General features: G+C 42.8%; 1 protein-coding gene across 5 annotated transcripts in view; it reads right to left on the reverse strand.

The window, feature by feature from the left end:
* Positions 1-21,807, reverse strand: part of SPTBN1 (spectrin beta, non-erythrocytic 1) — a 136,413-nt gene that overhangs the window by 18,980 nt on the left and 95,626 nt on the right. For all 5 annotated transcript variants that reach the window (XR_009484431.1, XR_009484432.1, XM_059828489.1 and 2 more), the window contains 13 exons: positions 21,155-21,457; positions 20,181-20,334; positions 18,617-19,487; positions 18,340-18,477; positions 16,940-17,696; positions 16,476-16,678; positions 10,570-10,660; positions 6,067-6,213; positions 4,157-4,420; positions 3,232-3,456; positions 2,936-3,025; positions 2,412-2,690; positions 1,084-1,214 (listed from right to left, as the gene is read on the reverse strand). Coding sequence is in view for 3 of the 5 variants with exons in the window: in XM_059828489.1 (XP_059684472.1) it covers positions 1,084-1,214; positions 2,412-2,690; positions 2,936-3,025; positions 3,232-3,456; positions 4,157-4,420; positions 6,067-6,213; positions 10,570-10,660; positions 16,476-16,678; positions 16,940-17,696; positions 18,340-18,477; positions 18,617-19,487; positions 20,181-20,334; positions 21,155-21,457 (3,653 nt within the window). In the remaining 2 variants the exon portion in view is untranslated. The remainder of the gene's footprint in view (positions 1-1,083; positions 1,215-2,411; positions 2,691-2,935; positions 3,026-3,231; positions 3,457-4,156; positions 4,421-6,066; positions 6,214-10,569; positions 10,661-16,475; positions 16,679-16,939; positions 17,697-18,339; positions 18,478-18,616; positions 19,488-20,180; positions 20,335-21,154; positions 21,458-21,807) is intronic.

Below are 21,807 nucleotides of genomic sequence, written 5' to 3' on the forward strand. Positions count from 1 at the left end.
CCGTTTGTTTGACCACAGATCACACCAGAGTCTTCTCCCAAAATTACAGGCAGGATCTGAGCTGCTGAGGCAAGTAGCATTTCATTTTCATATAAATTCTGCTTCAAAGTTCAGAAGCACTCATGGGTTTCCTACTCCCTAAAGCTCAGCATTCCCAAAAGTGATTAATATTTCTACCTGCTGTATCTTTTGCCTATATTTTGTCTGAGCCATATAGCCCTGTCAAATTGCCTTCCCTCTGCCTTGTAAAGTTGATTATGTTATTCCAGTACTCAGTCAGCTCAGCCAGGAAATCCACTCTCATCAGAAATTGTCATGACCACAAGAGAGTGCTTTTGAGTTAAATAACAATCTTCCACCAGAAGCAGAGCCTTAGGATAGTCCTATCTTCCTATCTGCGAAGGCAGAGCAGTTAAATACATCAGCCTCATAGTCAAATCAGCCTTGCAGTCAAAGCCAATGGAGAATTCTGTTTGCTTAGCTGCAGCTCTTACAGCAAAACAGTTCTTAAGCTTCCTGAATTCTACCACAGGGAAAGCCATTTATGAAAGTTGAGATAAATTTACCAAAACCAAGATGTTAATGTGCCCATGTTTAAAGCATCAGATTCCAGTCTCTTTTTCTAGTGGAATCTCAAAGAGGGGAGGCAGATCTTGGGGAACACTACCCTGTAGACAGAAGGATAAACAACTGTGACCCTATGGGCTGGACATAAAAGTTGGTTGAAAGAGTGAATACAGACCCTTGTCTCTCAGGACTGCTATACCTCCATAAGGTCCAGCAGTGCTGGCAGACCCAACACCGCTAGCCTGTATAAAGGATACAACAGACATTTATTGAAGGCATCCAGCACTATCCAGAAATCAGCAGCTGCAGATACTGACCCTGGTCAGGACCCTGTCTCTGGCCAAATCAGGGTGGTCCAACATGCATCTTGCACTCAGTGAGGCTGAACTCCTCTTCCTCTGTACACTCTTCTGAGCTACTTACTCTTTGCTGTAGTTTTTGTGTGTCAGAATGACCCAATGAAGTGATGGAACTACTAAAAGAACACATAATCCAATTTAAAACGGCAGTTAATACCTTTCTGGGTGATTATCTGCCACCAAAGTTCTGCTGGTCTTTGAAAGCTGGTGCACAGTTTCAGCATAGTCTTCTACAGCTTGTTCCAAAATCTGGTGTTTCTTCAGCATGGACACCGCGCTCTGTTCATCCTGTAATGGTGACAGAAAATGACAGTGAAGTCCACCACTCCAGAGAAAGACACCACACAGCAAGTTCAACTTGGTGCGTGAGCAAAAAGTGGTAGCCAGAGAGATTTATAAAGAACTGCTCCCAAGTACAGCTTGAAGACAAGTTGTTCTGACAATGGTATATTAATAGTTGAGTTCACAGCAAATGGTACCCGCAGAAAGCAAAATAACAAGTGAAAGAGTGAATGCAACAAGCCCTCTGGGATGCAGAACAAAATTACATCAGCTGTGCACCGAGCATGTTGATTTTCCTCTTCTATGAAGCTCTTTGTGTGTTTACACAACACTGGTGATTGTGCAGGGCCCAGAAAAATGGAACTGTTTTAGGCACATCACTTGTCAGGCTTTTCAACAACAGCCTGAGTCAAAGAAAATCCTGTGGAACCCATGCCAAAGGATTCTCCACCAAAGTGCCTGGAGAAATTCCGATGAAAACTTTCTATACATTGTTATGACGAAGAAAAACAACCCCCAACTCTCAGTGTTAACTCGTATTGTCTATAAGCCTTTTCATTAAAATATTTTTTGTGATGTACTATACATATTAATATTCATTTTTACTTGCATTGCTTAGATATAAAAAAGAAAACAAATCCTTTTTAATTGAAGATTGAACACCCATGGAATGTGTTATACTGATACAAAGCTGAGTTTTATTTTATCAGGGCAATGAACGCAGTACATTTATGTAAATAAGACACAGCACTCCTTGAAAAAAGGAAGTTCACCTACTCTTTGGTACGGTCTGACGCTGTTCCCATTTCACTTCACTGGGAGGAAAAGCTGATGACTAATGTCATCAATTGAGTGACCATTAGGGCTGTTTCACAGACAGGTGCACCGTGCTGCTCTCAGCGATTCAAAACTAACAGAAAACTTGACCTAACTGGACTGTATTGGTAAGGCCGACCTTAGAGCAAAGGAAGGCACGCAGTTGCCATCCACAGTCTGAGGATGCTTCACTGACTTAGCACGGCAAGGCCTACCCTCCACACTGTCAGAGATGTCTTAACAGATAGAAGAGATGATCACTCCAGGATTTACAAGGGAATTAAATTTGTTTATGTTACCATTACATTACTGATGTTAAATTATGTCACCTGCCCCCCTCTAGCTAAGCAATTAAAACCAAACTAGTGTCGCTGTGGAGCTGCTCACCTTGGCTTTCTCTTCTGACATCATGTAGAGCTCCTGCTCACTCATCCAGGCCTCAGCCTCGGCAGCATCAAAGTAATACTGCTGTGCTCTGTGAGACTCCTCTAGGCGCTTGTGGCGTTTCTCCGTCTCCTCGATTAGAAGGTTCCACAGCTGCTGCAAGTCTGCAAGTCTCTGCTGAATTGCTTCAGCATTAGGGCTACTCTCTGTGATTATGTTTTGACTCCTCTCAAAAATGTCATCGATACGAGGCTGATGTCCCTGGATTTCTTTCTGAAGGGTCTACACGGGAGAAAAGCAGACTGATGAGACACTGCACCAAACAAAAAAGAAATTCCAGTCAGGGGTCTTAATTCTAGAGGAGCAGCAAAACACGTGCCATCAGCTCATGTGGACAAACTGGGTCTGTGCCCCCCTGAACGTGCCACCACCCGGTGGTCACACCACCCCCCCAGTACATCCCCACTGAAGCACCCATCATTTTATCCCAAGCGAACAGGTACGGAGTTCTAACAGCACCTACTTACCTGATTTTTCTTTATTAGTAGCTGTACAGTCTGGAGGTTGTGTCCATGATCAGTAGATGTAGCTATAGGCATCCTCTCTCCGACCCACAACTGAACGTAAGAGAAGAGCACATATGATTTCAAGCAACCCCAGATACAGTTAGGGCAGCAGAGAGAGGCTGGTGCACACAAGACGCACAAAGCAGCATTACTCTAACATGCTATTGCGAGACATGATTAAAAGGTTTCTTCCTGTGATAGCTCACAGGTGTGATGTTTTCCTACTGTCTGGGGAATAGGATCTCTTTTATACTCACAATTTCATCTTCCACATCCCGGTTGAACTGGTGGATCTCTTTGGAGGCCAGCAGGTTTGCCTTTCTTTCATTCAGAGGTTCCAACAACTCCAAAAACTTCTTTTCTACAGTAAGGCGTTTGCCATCTACCTCATCTGTACTCTTCCCTTCTTGACTTAAAGCCCTTGCCTGGCTTTGCAGCTCCTCTATCTCCTTCTTACGAACATCCATTTGATTCTCCAGCATCTAAACAGAAACATGGCAAAAAGGTCCTGAAAGCCGGGATAAAAGCAGTTGATATGACTAGGGTACGTCAATAGCTTCGTAAGAAGGAAGAACAGATGCTGGTCAGTAAGGATTTACCACATTAATAGTTATTGTAGCGTTCATATTGCAGGGAACAAGGCTTAAACACAGATTCACACTGTGGCCACCTGCTGACATCCCTCAGTTACGCCTGCTTGTGCAAATCGTGAATTTGGCCAACGACGCAGCTGAATCTCTTCTATTGGTCAGTCACAAGTTACCCTGAATGACTTTGGAGCACAGCTAACTGCACACAAGAGCTTCATTGCTCCCTGCTGTCTTTGCTACTCCTTGCTGCCTTTAAAGCAGGGAATCAGGGAGCGACCAGCTTTGGCCAAGTTTGAATCACAGGCAGGCAGCCATGTAGAGAGAGAGAATGACCAGTGACTGGAGGACTACAGCAGGAGACAGAATAGAGATATCAATGTGGGGAAGGCAGGCAGTATAAGGTAGAGATTGTATCAAGAAATTTACAGCCGATTTGTTTCTGGGTCTATTTCTGGTTCTTCTTAAAGATACATGAAACGACAGGAAGAAAGAAAAGCAAATAATCTCTCTTCTAAATGGAAAGGATGCCCATCTGTTCCTTTGAGTGCAGATATCTGTTGTCCGCCCACTCTGCAACCTGCACTCCGTTTACCTGCTGCTTCTTCAACAGGATGTTGACACTGGTGAGATCTTTTCCGTAGTCGTCCGACTGAATTTGACTCTCCAAACCATTCAGCCACTTATCCAAATCAGCACAGCTCTGGGTAAAAAGCTCTGCCTTGTTTGCATCAAAGAGACGCTGAGCCTTGGTCTGGGTAGTGGATTCAAGCTCCTCCCACATTTGATGGAGACCTGTCAGCTTTTCTTTCACTACGGCTTCAGTCTCTGGTTTCTCTGCAATGAGCTGCATTCCCTCCTGCAAAGCAAAGAGCAATGAAATGGTACCTCCTCGGAAGCGCTCACAGACTGTTACTTAAATTATTCTGATTAGCAAGCACTCAGGATTCCTCATCTGCTGGCAGCATCAACCACTCATTTTCTATCTCCAATTATCCAGTGACTCCTTCCAGAACATCAGCTCCCAGGTCCGCCTGTTGCCAGGAAGAGGGTTTCTTGGCAATGGGAAGGTCAAGCAATACCTCTTTTCTCTTCCCCACTACATGTGTTCCTTTGTGGGAGCTCCTGGGGACACTGCTCAGACAAGAGCAGAGCAGGCTGCCCCATGCCGCCCGTGCGACAACGGAGCAGGGAGCTGCAGCTGAACAAGCTGTGTGTCCAGCTTCTGTGGGCCATTTCACCAGGACAGCGATGAAGACCCAGCATAGTGCTGGGCGAGGGAGCTTATGGCACCAAAACTGAGCTGTGCAACTGAAGAGGGTTATGTGGATGGGTTATAGCAATTACCATGGGTCTAAGCTAGTATCAGAGAGGAACAATTTTCCTTGGGAAGCAGGAACCTTGTACCTAGCACCACCTGAGCACTTGGACTTAAGATATCCTTTTGCCTTTACAAGTATTTTAGTAGTTTTGGAAATACTTTCTTTACTTCTAATTATACTTCTACCTCTGCACCTTGGTGGCACTGACAAGGGACAAAACCTTTTCAGATGTGAACACTACTCACAACCCAGCACAGTTAATAGCTGTGACCACTGGTAACATTAATACAGTGATTGTCAGCCGTGGCTCAATACACAACTTTGGTACTCTGCTGCAATCTGATTTTGCAGAGGCAAAGGGTGAGAATGTATTAGCATCACTAAAAAAGTACTTCCAGTACTAAGAGCAGCCTTCTAATTACACCATTAAAGGGTATTGCTATTTGCAGATCACAGAAAAGCCTCTAATGGGATACAGAGTGCCAAAGTGGGAGAGGAAATGAGCAATTAAGCTAACTTACACTGAACAGAAACCCACTGTCAGAGCTACAGAGAAGACCTCCTTAGTGTTCCAGAGCTGCACATGGGAAATGGGGGGGAAAAAAGTGCAGCTCATCACAGCATATTAAAGCCTTCAAAGTAACGATACAGAGCTGTGAATCTTAATTAATCACAAAACCAGCTGTACTTTACCTCATGCACTAATTTTACATGGGGAAAGGCAGCCTGATTAAATGAAAGGCAGCCTGAATGAATGAATGAATGAAAACCAGCATGGGAGTCTAAATTCAGTTATTCGCCTACATTCAGTTATTTCCCAGGAAGTACTTTCACGTTATTAGTTCGAATCACAACATTTACCCCTTCTACCCTTTGGGTATGAAAACTAGGTTACGCCTTCCTCCTAACAGATAAGAAAGACTAGACAAAAATAAATCTGCAACTTAGCCAATGACTATTCTGTGAGAATGTCTTGGATAAAAAACATTTAACATCGATGAGGAATAAAATGGGTTAGATGGAGACACAATGCAAAAGGTACTTCTTCTACAGTAATGAAATCTCCTTTTGCCTTAGCTGGAGAGATGATTCAAGAACCGATTTGTCAGAGGAACAGATCCCATCTCTGTGCATAAGCATCTTTGACAAAGATGAAGGCATTTTTCGAACGTTCTTTAGTTACCTTCTCAATCTTCTCCAGCCATTCTTTGTTGGATGCAAGTTCTGCCATAAATGCCTGATGCTTCAGCCATTTGCTATGCAGGTTCCTTGCCTCATCATAGGACATATCCTGTGCTGTAAGCATCTTTTCATTGATCCAGAGTGAGAGCTGAAAAGGAAAATACACAGGTGTTCGTGAAAACATTTATAGTGTGAAATAACGCAAAGTATCAAAATGCCTCCAGATCAAGGATAAAGAGATGCCTCTATAGAAGAGTTGTGTGAGATTCAGAGACTGCTTTACTCAGGGTTCAGTCAAGGATCCACCTCTTTAACAGTTAAACATCCATCTCCAATATATAAATAACCCATGACTCAAGCAGACAGGAATCAACTCCATGAAAAGCAAAATCAAACACACAGGTCTCACCCAGTTCAACAGCAAGAGAAACAGGAACATGTGTCCTACTTATTGGTCACAGTGTATTTTTGTACCACTTTTCCCTTGCAAACGTTACTCAGGACTGGGACTTGAAAGTCATCACCACACCCCTGCGGAGCCTTACTGACTTCCTGAGGACATTGCAGAAGTACGCGCTAATGAAGTGGCATGCAAAGGGCAGTCTCCAGAATTAAAGAGAGGGCCATGGTAAATTTTTCAGGGAAACACTGAATGACAAATTCTGTATTTCTACTCGTATCAAAAGTCGTAAGAATAGAGACGGTTTTGTACCGTTAATTCACACCACTTTTGTACCTTTTCCCCATAGTCTTTTCTCTATATAGGTTTAGATAAATAAATTTATTTGTCCAATCCCCAGCAGGGTTTTGGTACTCAAGACCTTCCTTTTCCCATGACATAAAATCCAAGACTGATTTTATTCTGATTTTCTGCAAATACAAAGGCACTGAGAACAATTTCCAGATCAACACTAGACAAAATCAATACTTTAAAAGATAGCTTATTTGCCAAGGGCAAATAGGATGTGAAAATGATCACAGCAACCAACATTAAATTTCCTCCTAGGGGGAGTCTGACTGCTTTACCTGTCCCTTAAGAGTGGATAAAAAACACATTCACAGGAGTGTTTATAGAATTTGAAAAAGATTCATTTTCTGCATATTTAGAGTCGCCTACCTAAGCGGAAAATGTCAAAACAAATCTAAGCTTTGTTTCTAGAATGCCACTTCAGCGACGCACGCTGTCCTGCCAAGGAAGCACCCTGACAAGAAGAGTAACAGAGCACAGGCAAGACTCGCCAATTCTCCGCTATGCACTCAGGATACAGGGCAACAAATTCTATTTAGCATCCACAAGCCGTTTTTAAATTGTCCCTTAAAGGCACTGTTAAACTCCACAAAAAGGGAAAACTTATCAGAGCAATCAAAGAAACTCCTCTTCTGATCCTGCTATCAAGTCTAAAGAGAAAAATTCTCATGTTAACGAAGACCTCTATAGGCAGCAAAGTTTACAGTTATAACAGGCTACTGTGCTACTTCACAATCAAAGGCTACATTAAGGATTACTCTACAACCCAAAATTAGTGGTTTTACTCCTGCCTTTCTGGGTAGGAGACAGCTGCTCTACTCTGCAAATTGCACTGCTTGTCCTTCATCGCTTGCTTTCACTCAGCCACAGCATTAAGTCTTCTGAGGATTTAAAAGTGCTTCCCAAGGAAAGGTAGTATCGTCCATATTAACAGATGGGGTGAACCGAGACTCAGACGACATGTGCTACACAGCCAGTGGCTGTGAGGATAAACCCCTCGTTTCTGACTCTCACAATGCTGTTATGTTCCTTCTGATAACACAGAAGTGCAAATAAAGCATTTAAGGGGTGACTATTAAAATCTGGTTTTTGAAACTGCTATAGTCACTGGAAGTCAGTATCTTCAGTGCAAAAGTGGATTTAAAAAATACTACAGTAATTCCCTAAAACAGTGCCTCAGATTGACGCTTGGAGTATTTATTTCTCCAGAAAACTGTCAGTCAGTTGTTAATGCCAGCAGAGCTAGCTATTAGGCTTCCTCCCATCCTTTGCACCTATACCACAAAATTCAGTTTCTGCTCTCAGCTCCCAGAAGACTGTAATACTCTGCAGTGAAACCCAGGCATGAACTAAGAGAAAAGCAGAGACAAAACCCTTGTAAATCTGGCAGAGCAATAAGGGAAGGTGAAAGAGCACCGACTGCTGCTGCACTTCCCAGACATTGCAAATACCCAAGTTGACACAGCCTATCTTGCGGCGTAAGGTTCACAGACGCCTGCGCTGCATGACAAAACCTGCCGGCGCACTCCGTGAACAGGCAGAAAACTTCTGACATGCGGAGTCTCGCCAAATGCTTTCACTCTGGCGTCCCTAGATAAATTAGCCCAGACAGTGCTGGGACTTCTAAGCACTTACAGGGAAGATCAGCTTTTATCTCTTCGAAGGTGAGCTGTGGAAGAGCAGGAAGTCAAAGAAAACTAAATGGCAAAACTTATCACATCTCCTCTTCTCAGGATTTTCTGCTGTCACTCTATTTCATTCACTCAGCAAATTTATTTAACACATTCATATTTATGAATGCAAGAAACAGACAAAAAAAGCAACACCCCAGGATTAACCTGTGACAGTGTAGCTGCCTACTAACAACAAGAAAATCTGCTGCGTTTTCCCTCGCCTGTGACCTGGAGGAGAGATTTATCATTGCTGAGCTGTTGTTATGAGCATTACCCTGCCACCTCCTCGAGCGCCACTGACCCTGCTCACCGCCTCGCCTGTGGGTCAGAGGCAGGAAGGAGCGAGGGGCAGAGGCCACGTTTACAATAATGCTTCAGCATGGAGTGACCAATGAGGAAAGTGGCTGCCCTGGGGAAGCAGCACGCTGCAGAAAACACTCTTCCTTTCCTCAAGTTACAGACGGATGGGAAACCGTCCCTAAGGCGGTGGGCAGGAAGGCCAAAGGATCATTGCCAGGTGAAACGGAGACTGGTTCAAATCTGTTTTCTAACAATTCTCAGCTTCACGGTCAGCACTAACGAAAAAGCAAAGGGCGAGGTATTCCCTTGGCTCCCTTCCACCCCGCAGGACAGCGGTGCTCCATCACACAATCCCTCCAGCCCAACGTAGGCAACAGCAGGCACTCTGTAATCACGCTAATGCAAATTCCAAGTCTCATTATGGCTGTCTTCTCAGAAAACAACCATTCAATTATCGTCAAAGCTAATGTCCTCTCAAAAAGGACTGAAGAAATTTGTAACATTTGGGTTTTGTAAGTCCTATCTTTGAACCGTACAGTCGAGACATCCATGCTTTAGTGGCTGGAGAGAAACAATCGAGAGGAAAGGCATTAAGGCAGCCAGACACTAGAGCTTTTATGTTTTCCTTTTTCTTTCAATGATACAGGGGAAAAAACAGACCCTAGAGAACACAACCACATTGACAGAGAGGCTAGAAGAGCTCCGAGAGCCAGGGGGATTTTTGTCCCAGAGATGTTACAGAGGAAGGAAGAAGCTGCTGCTAATAACAGCAGAATTTTGCTCATCTGTCATGTTTTTACTACCAAGGAAGGAGCAATTTAAGCCAAGTTCACGGCTAGCTTACGCAATGCAGGAAAATAGACTGCATCTAGGCAACCAAGGAGTAAACATCATTTGCTCAGTTTATGATCATCATTTTGTTTGTTTCTTGTATGAAACCTCAGCTGTGGGCAATTCCATTCAAACACACTGCAGTGACTTCCAGTCCCTCGTAGCTGGCTAAGATGTGCAGCTGATGTACTGACTCTTGAATTTAAAAGCACAGCTTTGTCATAGTCAGCTCTCTTTGCAGGCTTCAGATAAGGATAGCTAGTTTTTAATGCACGTCACAGGCAAGGGTCTTTAATATCTGTCAGTACTGCATGAAATAACCTGAAAATTACTTGATTAATTCCTCATCCTGGGAACAAGATTATTCCTAACTTTAAAACGTTGCTTTCAGTGTAAACAGTCCATGTAAGTCATTAGAAAATCTGAAAAGGATTTCTTTTTTTAAATGCTATAGTACTTAACAATTTTAAACGCATGCAAACCATCAGACAAATAACACATTAAAAATGATCCAGTTTAAACCTGCTCCCCTCTTATTCCTAACCTCCTATCTGTCTGACTAATGTTTTGTAGAAATCACCTGAAATCTCCTGCACCAGGCCACATACATACATACAGCTGTAGACAAAATTCTTAATGAGTTCAGTGCTAATCCCACCAGATTCCACAGGATTAATTTGTACCACAGCAGAAAATCTTCACTGCTTCTGGCAATTTTCCCTGTCTGTAGCGTAGATGACAAAAGGAAATTCAGTTCTGAGAAAAAAGCCAAACAGACTAATTTTTGCAGGGTTTTGGGCAGGGTTTTTTTGAATTGTTTACTCCACACTAAGTAGTACTGGATGACTTGACTGCAAAATGCTGAGTATTCCAGTCCTTGTAAAATAAGGGGTAAGAATGCTCTTCTGCAGGACGCAGCTTTTAGCGATAAAAGTGAAAGGACGTAATTTACCTCTTGACAATCCTGAAGAAACTTTTGAAGATCCCTGTTATCTTTCAGTCTCATCAGAAGTTCACTGGCTGCTTCACGGTTCTTCCTATGTCTAGTCAAAAAAATAACAGCAGAGAAAAAAACTTGAACTAGGCATTTCACACAAACCTGTCATTTGTTTGTTTCCGTAGCCTCTCTGGGATACAGGGATTGAGTAAAAGCATGTGGTGTGTGTCTTTTACTGCTTTCACATAAAGGACATTTCTGAAGCTCAGATATGCACATATTATTTAATGTGCTTACTTACACTCACCATCTACTTGTTTTTGCGACCAGTTAAATACACAGGGAAAATTTTGAAGTCAGCAGGGTTTCACAAGTGTTAGGTACAGAATTTGGCCCACTAATTTCAAGACCACAGGGAAGTTTAGACTGTTTGCCAAAAACCATAAGAAAACTATCTGCAGAATTGCAGCAATAAGATTGCATGTTACGTGGCTCTTGCAAAGTGTGTACTTGCCGTACTGCTCTTTATAATATACCTTCGCTATAGCTCAGCACCTCCTTCTCCTGAGCAAAGCCATAGTGGTTTATATAACCTTCCAAATGCTGTACTTCACAAACAATGCATGTGACACACCTGCGTGTTTCTGCAAATAGAAGCTGTATGCACATTGGAACATACTTTTCAGAGTGTTTAAGAGCCGACAGAAGAAAAGAACGGTTAGTCTAGAAGCCCTATTTTTAATTCATAACTGTTTGCCCCTTGAAGGATGAGTCATGCTGGCAGTCCCAAAGGTCTTGGTGGGTTCTTCAAATGGACACGGTGCCTGAAGAGCTGATTCCCAACGTATCTCTGAACATGTTTTAACCAATGCTTAATTTGGAGTGGTTATGCCTGTCCTTCAGTACTTTCATTATTTATGAGGCAATTTAAATGGATGAGGCGAAGTAAAGAAGGTAATTTTTATTTACTGCTCATTGTGTTAGATTTGTTCATATTTCACTGTACATGGTCTTAAAGTGAAATATTGCTGCCCTTTGTAATAACCTAAGATAAACAGGGATGGAGAGTTGGAAATTGTTTTAAAGGGTGGCAATTTACAAAATGATCTCAGCACATACTGGCAATAGCTAAATAAATCCATGTTAGTGGAAATCTCCAGAGACTCATGATATTCTAGAAGACTATAAATTACATGTTGATGACAACAAGTGGATTAAGATACCGCTTTTCCTGATCTACAGTAAGTTACCAGAGCAAGCTCTCCGGCACAGATTTAGTGACTTCAGAAACACAAGGAATACTTAGGGATATGTTTTACACAAAAGCAAAAGGTCTGTAGGCAGAGGAACAGGAGAAAACCCTTTACAGGACTACACCTCGCTTCTCTTTTGTCTCAACAGCTTCCTCTGAATAACCAGGCAAGCAGCATCTACAGAGCTGTAGGTCAAGAAAATTGATTTACAGATCAGATGGCAAGGAAGACATACGTAACCATCAAAGCAAGAGGCTGGAGTTCAAGCTCAGGTAATCCTGACGTTTTGACAGGGATTATCTGAGAGAGCACAAAGGAAAGGACACATAAATTGTGCCTTAGGAAAAATCTCTATAATATAGCTAACATCACTGGGTTTGATTCCACACTTTCTTGGCTGTTTTTTATATGCCTGGGCAAACACAGTGCATTACTCAGGTTGCTAAAATAAAGCAAGGAATTGCTTGGGTGATTTTATCATGATGATTGAATAGATTTAAGGCTAGATTACATTCTAGACTCATGGATTCTGAAGAGGACACAAGTTGTGAAATTCAAAGGAGAATTTTCATGACACTAATTTGAATAGACTTAAGAGTAAGTAGAGAAGTTCCTATGTTGAGAAAACATGAGTTTAAAAAACTAAAAAAAACATCTCCCAGAGAGTGTCGGAAATACTAACTTCAAGAACTTTGAAGGGAAACCATGCAGGGTTATCAAAAACAGATGATGACATAGCTTTTTTTTTTTTTTTTTTTGTCCTCAGCATAACAAATATGATCTATGACGCTTAGAGCTATTGAACTGTAAAAGGTTATTTGGTTGTCCAAGATGACCTGGAGTGAGACTGAAAGATGAGTATTCTCTGATGAAGAACAGGGCTGAATTGTAACAAGGTTTAAATTGGATACTTGAAGGTGTGGTAGTAGTATTTTGAGGATGGACACTGCTGGAACAGGCAGGAATTCCGGTATTTTCATCATAGAACTGACATTATTTTTTTGGGAATAAAGGGCCTTAAGAAGTCATTTAGTCTGTTCTCCTGCCCCAGACCGGCTATATCTAATCATTATTAATTCCTTTGCTCCTGTTTCCCTAAATTCTTTAAAAGCGCCAATGATTTTAGAATTTTCCATGCATAACCACCCCTACCACTAGAAAGCTTCTCCCACCCTCTACTACCAGTACGTCAGAAGGGCTTTAGGTAGAGTAAACAGGCAGACAGACTGGATAACAGAACCCTTTGTAATACAAATTTTTATCCAGATACTAGAAGAGTGTAGTGTTAAGGAGGCTGTCTGGTCATCCCGCTTCCCTGGCCACGTGCACAGAGGCCCCAGCTCAGCCAGCCAGGCATGTCGCGGCGGTGGACAGGCTGGACTGCAGCTCTGCTGAGGGCTACAAGCACTTGGCCATCACTGGAGGGTGGAGAAAAGCACAAAGCTTACTGTTCAACTGCTGACTGCAGTCATAACTATTAAAATCCTGCTCTTCTGAGACATGCACGGCAGAGGAGGGCCAGCAACTCAGGCCCTGTCACACTTAAGGTTGTCAATGACTGCTTCTTACTAATTTCCTAAAAATAGTTTGTGGAAGAAGATCCCATGCTTGCACAAAAGAGTTTGCTCTGCAGACTCTAATTATTTAGAATGACTTTGAATTCATCTGCCTGTTCACATAAATAATCACATATATGACTTACACCATAGCAGTGTCTAGGGCTGCATTAAAAGGGGGCTTCCCTATGCGTATACAGAAAAGGCAACCTCAGATCCAAACGCCCAAGCTAAGCCAGACATATGTGGTAAAATAGGGGATAGGGAATGTAGTGTAGTCAATTAAAACATGGGGGAACCTTCCTTCTGTGGCAACATTATGAAGAATCTAAAACAGGAAAATTTTATCTGTTCAGCACAAGGAGGTGTCTGTCTCAAATTAATCCAAGAGCAGAGCACCAAAATTTGCCACAATGTTCCCATGCTGTCTCCCCAGAGGCCCCTGAGAATGTTAACAATGCCGAAAACTGACAAAATCACTTGTGGTTTAACTGTAAGCCTGTGGGTTTCAAAGTTTATGCAGGAAAAATAAATCTTACACGTAGCGTGAATGCAACAGCCTGCTAAGAATACTGAGATAATATGCAAGGCAGTTTTAGCTTCTTCAGTTGTTCCAGCAAACAAGAGGCGCTCTCCTTTCTGAATGGGCAAGAACAAAAATTACTTCTGTTCTCTGTCGAGCAGAAAGTTGCACAAATACAAAAGTTGATGAAAACCAGACTCAGATCACAATCTGAGTCAGATCTGCCACTGTCTTTAAACCAAATCTCATTTGCAGAATCAGAGAGGCCATGTGTAGGCACGCAGACTAGGGCAGGCCCCTCACACTCTTCCAAGAGAAAATGGAGGAGAAAACACTTCCCCTCCGGCTGACAGAAACAGCAGCAGAAGTTACCAAAGCAGGGACAGCTGCACTGCGGAGACCTGCTTCTTTCCTAGCTGGAAAAGCTAGCTAGTGATAGCTTTATTCAAACCCTTCTTCTCCTTCTCTCACCCTTTCTCCACGTCCTTATTCCCATTTATTCTTCCCTGTGACCTGCACTAAAAAAGATCGTGAGGTGCTTATCCCCTATTGCACAGCTCCACTCTGCTTCTGCACTCTCCCCTCCTTCCCCAGCCTGATGCCTATCATGTCTGTTTAGACGGTAACCATTTCAGGGCAGGGTCTGTCTGCTGTACCAACAAACAGTGGGGTCTCCTCTGGAGTAGCTTGAAAGCATGACTGTATAAAACGCTATTAACAATGCTAAAAACTACAAAGAGCTCCATATAGGAAGTATGGAGCCACTGCACATATTTGTACTTGTTTGTTTTGGTCCTTTGTTATACACCCAGGTGGAGCTTGGTGGGGAGAGCAATTTTTTGTAAAACCAAAGAGGCTTCCTTTGCCACCACTCCCACTGCACCCAGCCCCAAGGCTTTGTTCTTGAGGCTTATCAGCCTTACAGACTCAGAGAGCAATCACACGGATTTCCTGAATAGCAGTGCACCGGATGGTTTTTGCAGTGCTCTGCATAAATAGCTTTGGAATTGAGGAAGCGCACTGGAAAAAAGTGGGCTTAAAAAAAATACCGTCTCAAGGACTCGCCTGCCATTCAGAGTAGGAACTCCAGCACACGTCCCACTGCCAGGACGGCCCAGGTGGCCAGCTGGGGTGCCACAGGACAATGGGAACACAGAGGAGTAGCTGCACTGGGGGAAACAGTCACCAGAGCACCACAGCCAGGGCAGCAGGAACCTCTCTGCAAAGCACACTGGACAGAGGCTGAAGCTGTCTCCCATTCCAGCCACCTCAGAAAGGGCTGCAAGAAGCAGCCGAGCATTTGCTACTATATCCTTGGATGCTATCTTTTAATATTCCAAAAGTTGCAGAAAGAAGACACCTGACCAGAAGGCCAGGATCAAGTCCTCCTGCTTTCATAACGATGGGACAACTTATAGCAGAGGACATTGAAAGTCAGAGAAGGTAACTAAGGAAATGAATTTCTTAGCTTTCACCTTGATTGCTTAATCTCCTCTTCCTGGCCTTTGCAGATTCTCTTCGGGATCTAAAGAGAGTCAAGCTGGTTAGAGAGAGAATGAAAACGCGAAGTATCCTTGGGGTTAGGTTGTCAGAGGGCTCAGAGGCCCTCAGCAAACTCTGGGAACAGCAATATCCGCCTTTCTTGAAGCCACGAGCTACAGCTAAAGTGGGTGCATACACAGTGGGACATGTTTGCTGAAACAGGAAAGGCACAACATTTTCTGAAATACTTCAGTTCACTTTCTCCTTGGAGATAAAGGCATCTGGAAAACTCTGAGCTTACCAGCTGTGGGAGGATGCAAGTCTGATAGAAGGGTCATCAGTAACATTTGACACAAAAGTCCTGTCTGAGCTTACTGCTGTGTTCTGATACTCATGATTTAAAAGTGAACAAGAGTGGAGTCTTTCAAGGCAAACTAAAAGCAGAAAGAACTATGAATCATAGCCATCAAAACCGAACATTTGGTTTTCAAAGAAAAAGAAACTCTTAAAGTTCCATAGCAGCCATGCCACAGCTAAAAATACAAAGCAGAAGACTTGTTCTAGGATGAAAGACGCATTTGTACCAATGCTTCCTAAGCTGATTTCAGAAGGGCCAGACAACTTGGAAAAGGCAATCAAAGCCAAGTGGGTGGGGGAGATACAATGCCAATTACACTCTTGAAGAGCCACATTCCTTCCTCAGAGGAAGGACAGGAATACATTATTGTAATTAAATCAGCTAGGCGGTAGCAGAGGAAACTTTAAGACTTGCAGAACCAGGTATAGCTACTGCTACAGATCCCACCATAATATAAAGTCTGTTAATACTCCAAGAATTATATAGCAACACTCATATAGCCAAATTCTGGATAGTGAGCTCATTATCTAGTAAGTCTCTAGAAAATGGGAGAGGTAATATTTAATTAAGATTAGCCCAGTACATTTTTGAAACATTACCGTTCCTATTTTTCCACAGGACAAAGAAAACAGTCTGTAACAGACATTTTCTAACATGTTACTTTGCCTTTGGATTCTGGTAAAAGGTCATCTCTCAGAGAACAGAATTGGAGTACGAACAGCTACTTTCCGCCACAATTCTGACCTTACCTGTCATCAATAGAGTCCACTTTCTCCTGGATTTTATCAGAGTTAATGTTCCCATCACTAACTAGCCTCCTGCCAGTCTCTACAACCGCATTGATCTTTTCTTCATTGGCATCCATCGTGGTCATGAAATCCTCCTGTTTTTTAATAGCAGCTTCTGCTCCTTCCAAGGTAGTGGGCATTTCCGTGTGCGCCAGAACATACTCCTGTGATTGAAGCATAAATCAGAGAGATAAAAAGTGTTACACTCCAGCTATGCTGTCTGCTCCAACAACAGATTCACCACATGTGAAAAGATCCATCTCCCAAGAATGGTTAGAAGTAAAATACAAAAAGCAAACTAATAGTTAAAAAAAGGGCAATTTATCTCTCTGTAGCTCTCCTGCCAAATGATCTTGTTTGTTAATTGCTTGCAGCATATGGTGCCAACCTGTAAAAATGAAATAAGGTATATCTTAACCACTTGCCTGGTTATTAAGAAATGCTTCTGCTTGCTTGGTATCTCTGAGAAACAGCTGGTAGGCATGAGACTGGGAAAGGAGATTTTGCCTGTTCTCCCACATTTTGTGAAGCTCATTCCATCCAGTGTCCAAAGCTTGCAGGCGCTGGCGTAAGAACATGTACTGAGCATCAGTTTGCCCTTGTGTCACCATCTCACCCATGTCCCTCATTTTCTGATAATCTTCCTCATAATTGTTGATTTCATTCTTAATATTCTCATGTTGAGTGAGCAGCTTCTCAGCCTCTGTCAGTGTGTTTGGCATATCTTCAGATGCAATTGCAGTCTGCGTTCTGGATAGCCAAGACTGGAAGTCATCCAGATCTCTCAGGAACTGCTGCAGTTTGCTTGCCTCGCCAAGGGACTCTTCCCGGTTCTTGAGGGTGGTCTTCATTTCTTCCCATACATCGTTGATTTCTGCAAGCCGTGAAAGGATAGCCTGTGCCTGGTCAGGATGCTCTGATTCCAACTTTTCTGCCTCTTTTTGCAGGTCGCTTAGCTTGGCTTCAATGGCTACCAGGTCACGTTCCATGCCCGTCAGCTTCCTCTGCAGGGCCATCACTCCAGCTAGATCATTACCCAGATCTTGGGTGGATTCGATCACTTTGGTCTTTTCCCTGATCCAGGATTTGGTTTCATTACATTCAAGATGGTAATTCTGGATACTCAGAGCAGAGAGCAGAGCATCCTTCTTCCTATCTACCAGTTCTCTGAACTGGCTCCATCTGAAATTGGTGAGGAGAGAAAAGCAGAGAAATTGAGACTTGCGTATAATAAGGGAAAAGATTATGGCAATATTGCTGAGTGAGCAGTTGCTCATGTTAGCTTGGTAAGCCATGAAATAACCTGATTATTCATGGTTTTTTCAGTCCTTTCCACATCATCAATAGTTTTAGCAAAACAACCATTACCCAAGCTATGGCATATATTAGAATAAGACAAGTACCAGCAATACTGAGTCCTTACAAGTATAATTTTTCCTCAAGTGAGAAACTGCTAGTTACATCTAATTTTCACACTAGATTTACTCTCTTGGTTTATTTTGAAGCCAAAAACCGAGTGAGTTTACATGAAATTATATTGGTTTCTTTTTTATCATAATAGTCATTACAGTTAATTTCCAGCTCTCAGATCAAGGTACTGATGCACTCAGGACCTGACTGAAGTCAATAGCGAAACTCCATCTGTTAATCAAATATTTGAAAGACGCAGCTCTCTTTCCTTCTGAAGCTTCAAGGCCTACCTTGAAGATACTTCAGGTAGCAGTATCAGAATATCTTAAAAAACACATACAAGAAACACAAATGACCCCACTGGACTTGTTTCATCCAGTGTCACGTTCTTCACGAGCATGAGGCCTTCACTTACCTTGTGTTGAGTTTATCTTGCTGTGCTTTGATCTCCTTCTCACTTGGATGGCCGCTGTGCATTAGCTGTCTAGCAATCTGGTTCACTACTGCAACACGGGATGCCTGATTGTTCATTTCTGGTTCTAAGCTTTCAAATCTGGAGTGGGGAAAAAACAAACAAAAAATGATCATACAGGCATTAGAGAAGCTGAGTCACAGGCAAGCTGAGAAAGGTGGTGGGTGTAAAAAAACTTCCCCCCTGCATTCACCAAACTTCCTGGTAAAGGCATTCTCACCTGTGCTGGATCACTTCCAGGTCCTCCAGCTTCTCTGGAATCTGCATATTATTCAGCCACTTCTCCTTTTCGTCAATCCAAAGCTCACAAGCATCTGCCTCACTGAACATCTTATAAAGAGCAAGGGTATCCTGCAAGGCCTGTTTACGCAGCCGAGTCAGCTCAGCAACCTCTTTGTATCTTTCCTCTATTCCGGACAACCTGCCTTGCACATCTGGAGAGCCGGCGTGTTCCTGCGGTAGGGCCTTCGCTTGTTCGTGAAGCGAGTCAATGGTTGGCCGGTAGCTTGCAATCTCTTCAGCCACATCTTTGTGTTTCTTGACCAAGGACTGAGTGGAATATTCATCATGGCCAACATCATTGCTGGAGACAATTTTGAGGATGTCCAACATCCAAGCATCAATATCATCAGCATCAGCCTGGAACTGGTGAAGGAGAGAGGCTTCCTCCAGACGCTTCTTCCTAATGGCAGATAACTGTTCCAAGTTAGCCCACTGCTCACGGATATCCTTAATTCTTTCTCTGATTTTCTCAGACCCAAAATGCTCCTCCGCAATCATGTCTTCACCTTCTTTTATCGCCTGCTGAAAGTGGCCACTACGACCACTCATTTCATCTTCAAATGCCTTATGTTTACTCAAGAGACGGACGACACTGGTTAGGTCCTTCCCATAGTCATCAGATGACAGGATCTGTTCCTTCTCCCTGATCCAACCCTCTTCTTCAGCCATTTCCCAGAAGAATTTCCAGAGGCGCCGGGACTCCTCCAAGCGGGCCCGGCGCTCAGCTGCAAGCTGGCACAGCTCTTGGTAACAGAACTCCATGTGAGCAACACGGTCCCTGATAACTTGCGGGTCACACGGTTTGTAACCTGTTCAGATAGAGAATGTACGTTACAACTTGGACTGATACATTTTCATCTCTACAGCTGGGGCATACACAGAGTTCTTAATTCCTGTTTGTTCCATCTGCAAAGCTTATGTAAAAGAATTCATAGTTAGTCTCCTGAAACCAAGTGTGAACTATTCAAGCTTTACCATACAATAACACAGATCAGAAAATGCTGCTCTTCGAATGAAGACAACCCCCCCTAAAAGGTAAGATATTTATTACTGGTTTCAGTGAAACAAAATTCACTACTGCAGATTTATACCAGCTTCATACACACAACTGCACAAAATGAACATTATTTACTCCAGTTAATGACATTGATTTAGTGGAATTGCTTTTATTTAGCATAAATTGGGATCAGACTGAGTCCAATAATTTGTATTGCTTGCATTAGAAACCCCAAATGGGGAATTAACAGTGACTATTACAAAGTTACAGCAGCTGCTGGTTGGAAGCGTGACATCCCACGCAAAACACAACGCCACAATGAATTCTTAAGCAGGTACCTGGACAAATTAATCATTGACATAGTGAGTAGAAGAAGGAACAAAGGAATCTGGATTCTCTTATTCTGGTGCTGAATTTAACCTTAAGTGCCTTGCAGAACTAATGAGGCTTATAGATAACCTCATACGTAATTAAGACAAAGAAGGACGTGTTGGCTGCTAGTTACCTTCTCCATCGGTGGCAAACTTCTGAGCAGATGCATTGACCCCTCTCACTCTCTCAGCCTGAATAGCAATGTCAGCTTCAACAAGAGCATGTTTCTGTAACAGGTCCTCAACTCCTAACAAATGTTTGCCGTAGTCTTGAGACAGAAGCAGCACCTGATCAAAATGTAGAAGACAAGCAAAATGGGCTGAAGGCCATAAACTGTTTGTTTCTTCCTGACTCCAGGCATTACACCGTTCTCTCTTGTTACATTGATTTAAGTCCAGAGAAACACCAGGCCCATAAGGAGAGCTATTTCAAATGTATAGAGACATGGCTGGTATGAATTTGAGCCAGTATTTTTAAAATCACTGGCAACCACAAAGAACTCGACTGCTCTTTAATGCAGTTCTAAGTCTAGGATGATGACAAGCTAAGTTAGCTCAGCGGGACCAATGAAAAGCACTCAGTCCAGGTACTGTGAGCTGCCACTGAGCTACACACGTCTTTCTTTCCTCTGACAGCTTCTAAGTTCTGCTGGCTGATGGACAAGAACGAAGTCACGGTCCTTTCCTTCCCCAGATCCCAGGAGAACAGACAGGAAAAAATTCATGCTTTTTAAAGCACAGAGGTGAAGAGGTGACTTGTTCCCCACGTAAATTGTGATGAAGAGAGATTATTTAATTCCCTTTCACCAAAAAAGTCATCCTTACCCAAGCACCATGACCAAAGGCTCTGGCCCTTATGAGAGAGGCATGGAGCTGAAAAGTAGCTTTTTATAGGTGTGAATTTGTTCTTTTTCCTTACTTGTTTTTAATCTTTGTTTTTAAAAAATCGTCATAAGGTACAAGGAATTTGCTCACTGCTCTTGAATGTGGATCTTCTGCATTTGTCTACTAAACCAGAGGAGCAAAATGAATCTTAAAAATTTACAAAAAAGGACATCTAAGCCTCTCCAGAATATTTGGTCTACGTTCTCAAATGGCTAACACCTACCTTCATCTCATCCATCCAGTCCATAATGTACAGCATTTCCTGGAAAATCTTTTGCAGACCAAGATTCATCTCCAGCCGCTGTCTCCGTGCCCTGAGCAGCTCCAGGAGATACTCCCATAGGCGTATAACGTTGTCCTTTCTCGCAGTAATGCGTTTGATGTCATGATAATTTTCAGTCTCGAGCTCCTTTGCAACTGCAACCACGGCCTGGACTCGTTCTTCATACGCTGCAATGTCTGTTTCAATGGCCTCATGCTTCTTTGTTGCGGCCTCTACTGCCGGAAGGTCAAAGCCAAAATTATCCTGTAAAGACAGAGACGATTCTTCAGTAATGGCTGCTGAGGAGAAAAGCCCTACTGCTCATAACATGATTTCTGATTGTGCAGAATACACTTGTTAGCAAATTTGGTATCTCAAAATGCTCTGAAAAGCCTTCTTTACCAAAGTAAGAGATACCTCTGATAACCAGGGAACCACTGATAAAATCAGAGATAACATTTACTACCTTTGGGGGAAGAATCACGGTGGCCATCACAATTATCCTGGGGGTTTGGATTTTTTAAAGTTGTCTCCAATATTAAAAAATAAAATTAATTCCTGGGCTAATTCCACTGAATTGACCAAACTATTCAGATACAGAAAATCTTGACTGT

This window comes from Gavia stellata, chromosome 23 (genome assembly GCF_030936135.1).
Source record: "Gavia stellata isolate bGavSte3 chromosome 23, bGavSte3.hap2, whole genome shotgun sequence".
In the NCBI taxonomy this organism is placed as follows: Eukaryota; Metazoa; Chordata; class Aves; order Gaviiformes; family Gaviidae; genus Gavia; species Gavia stellata.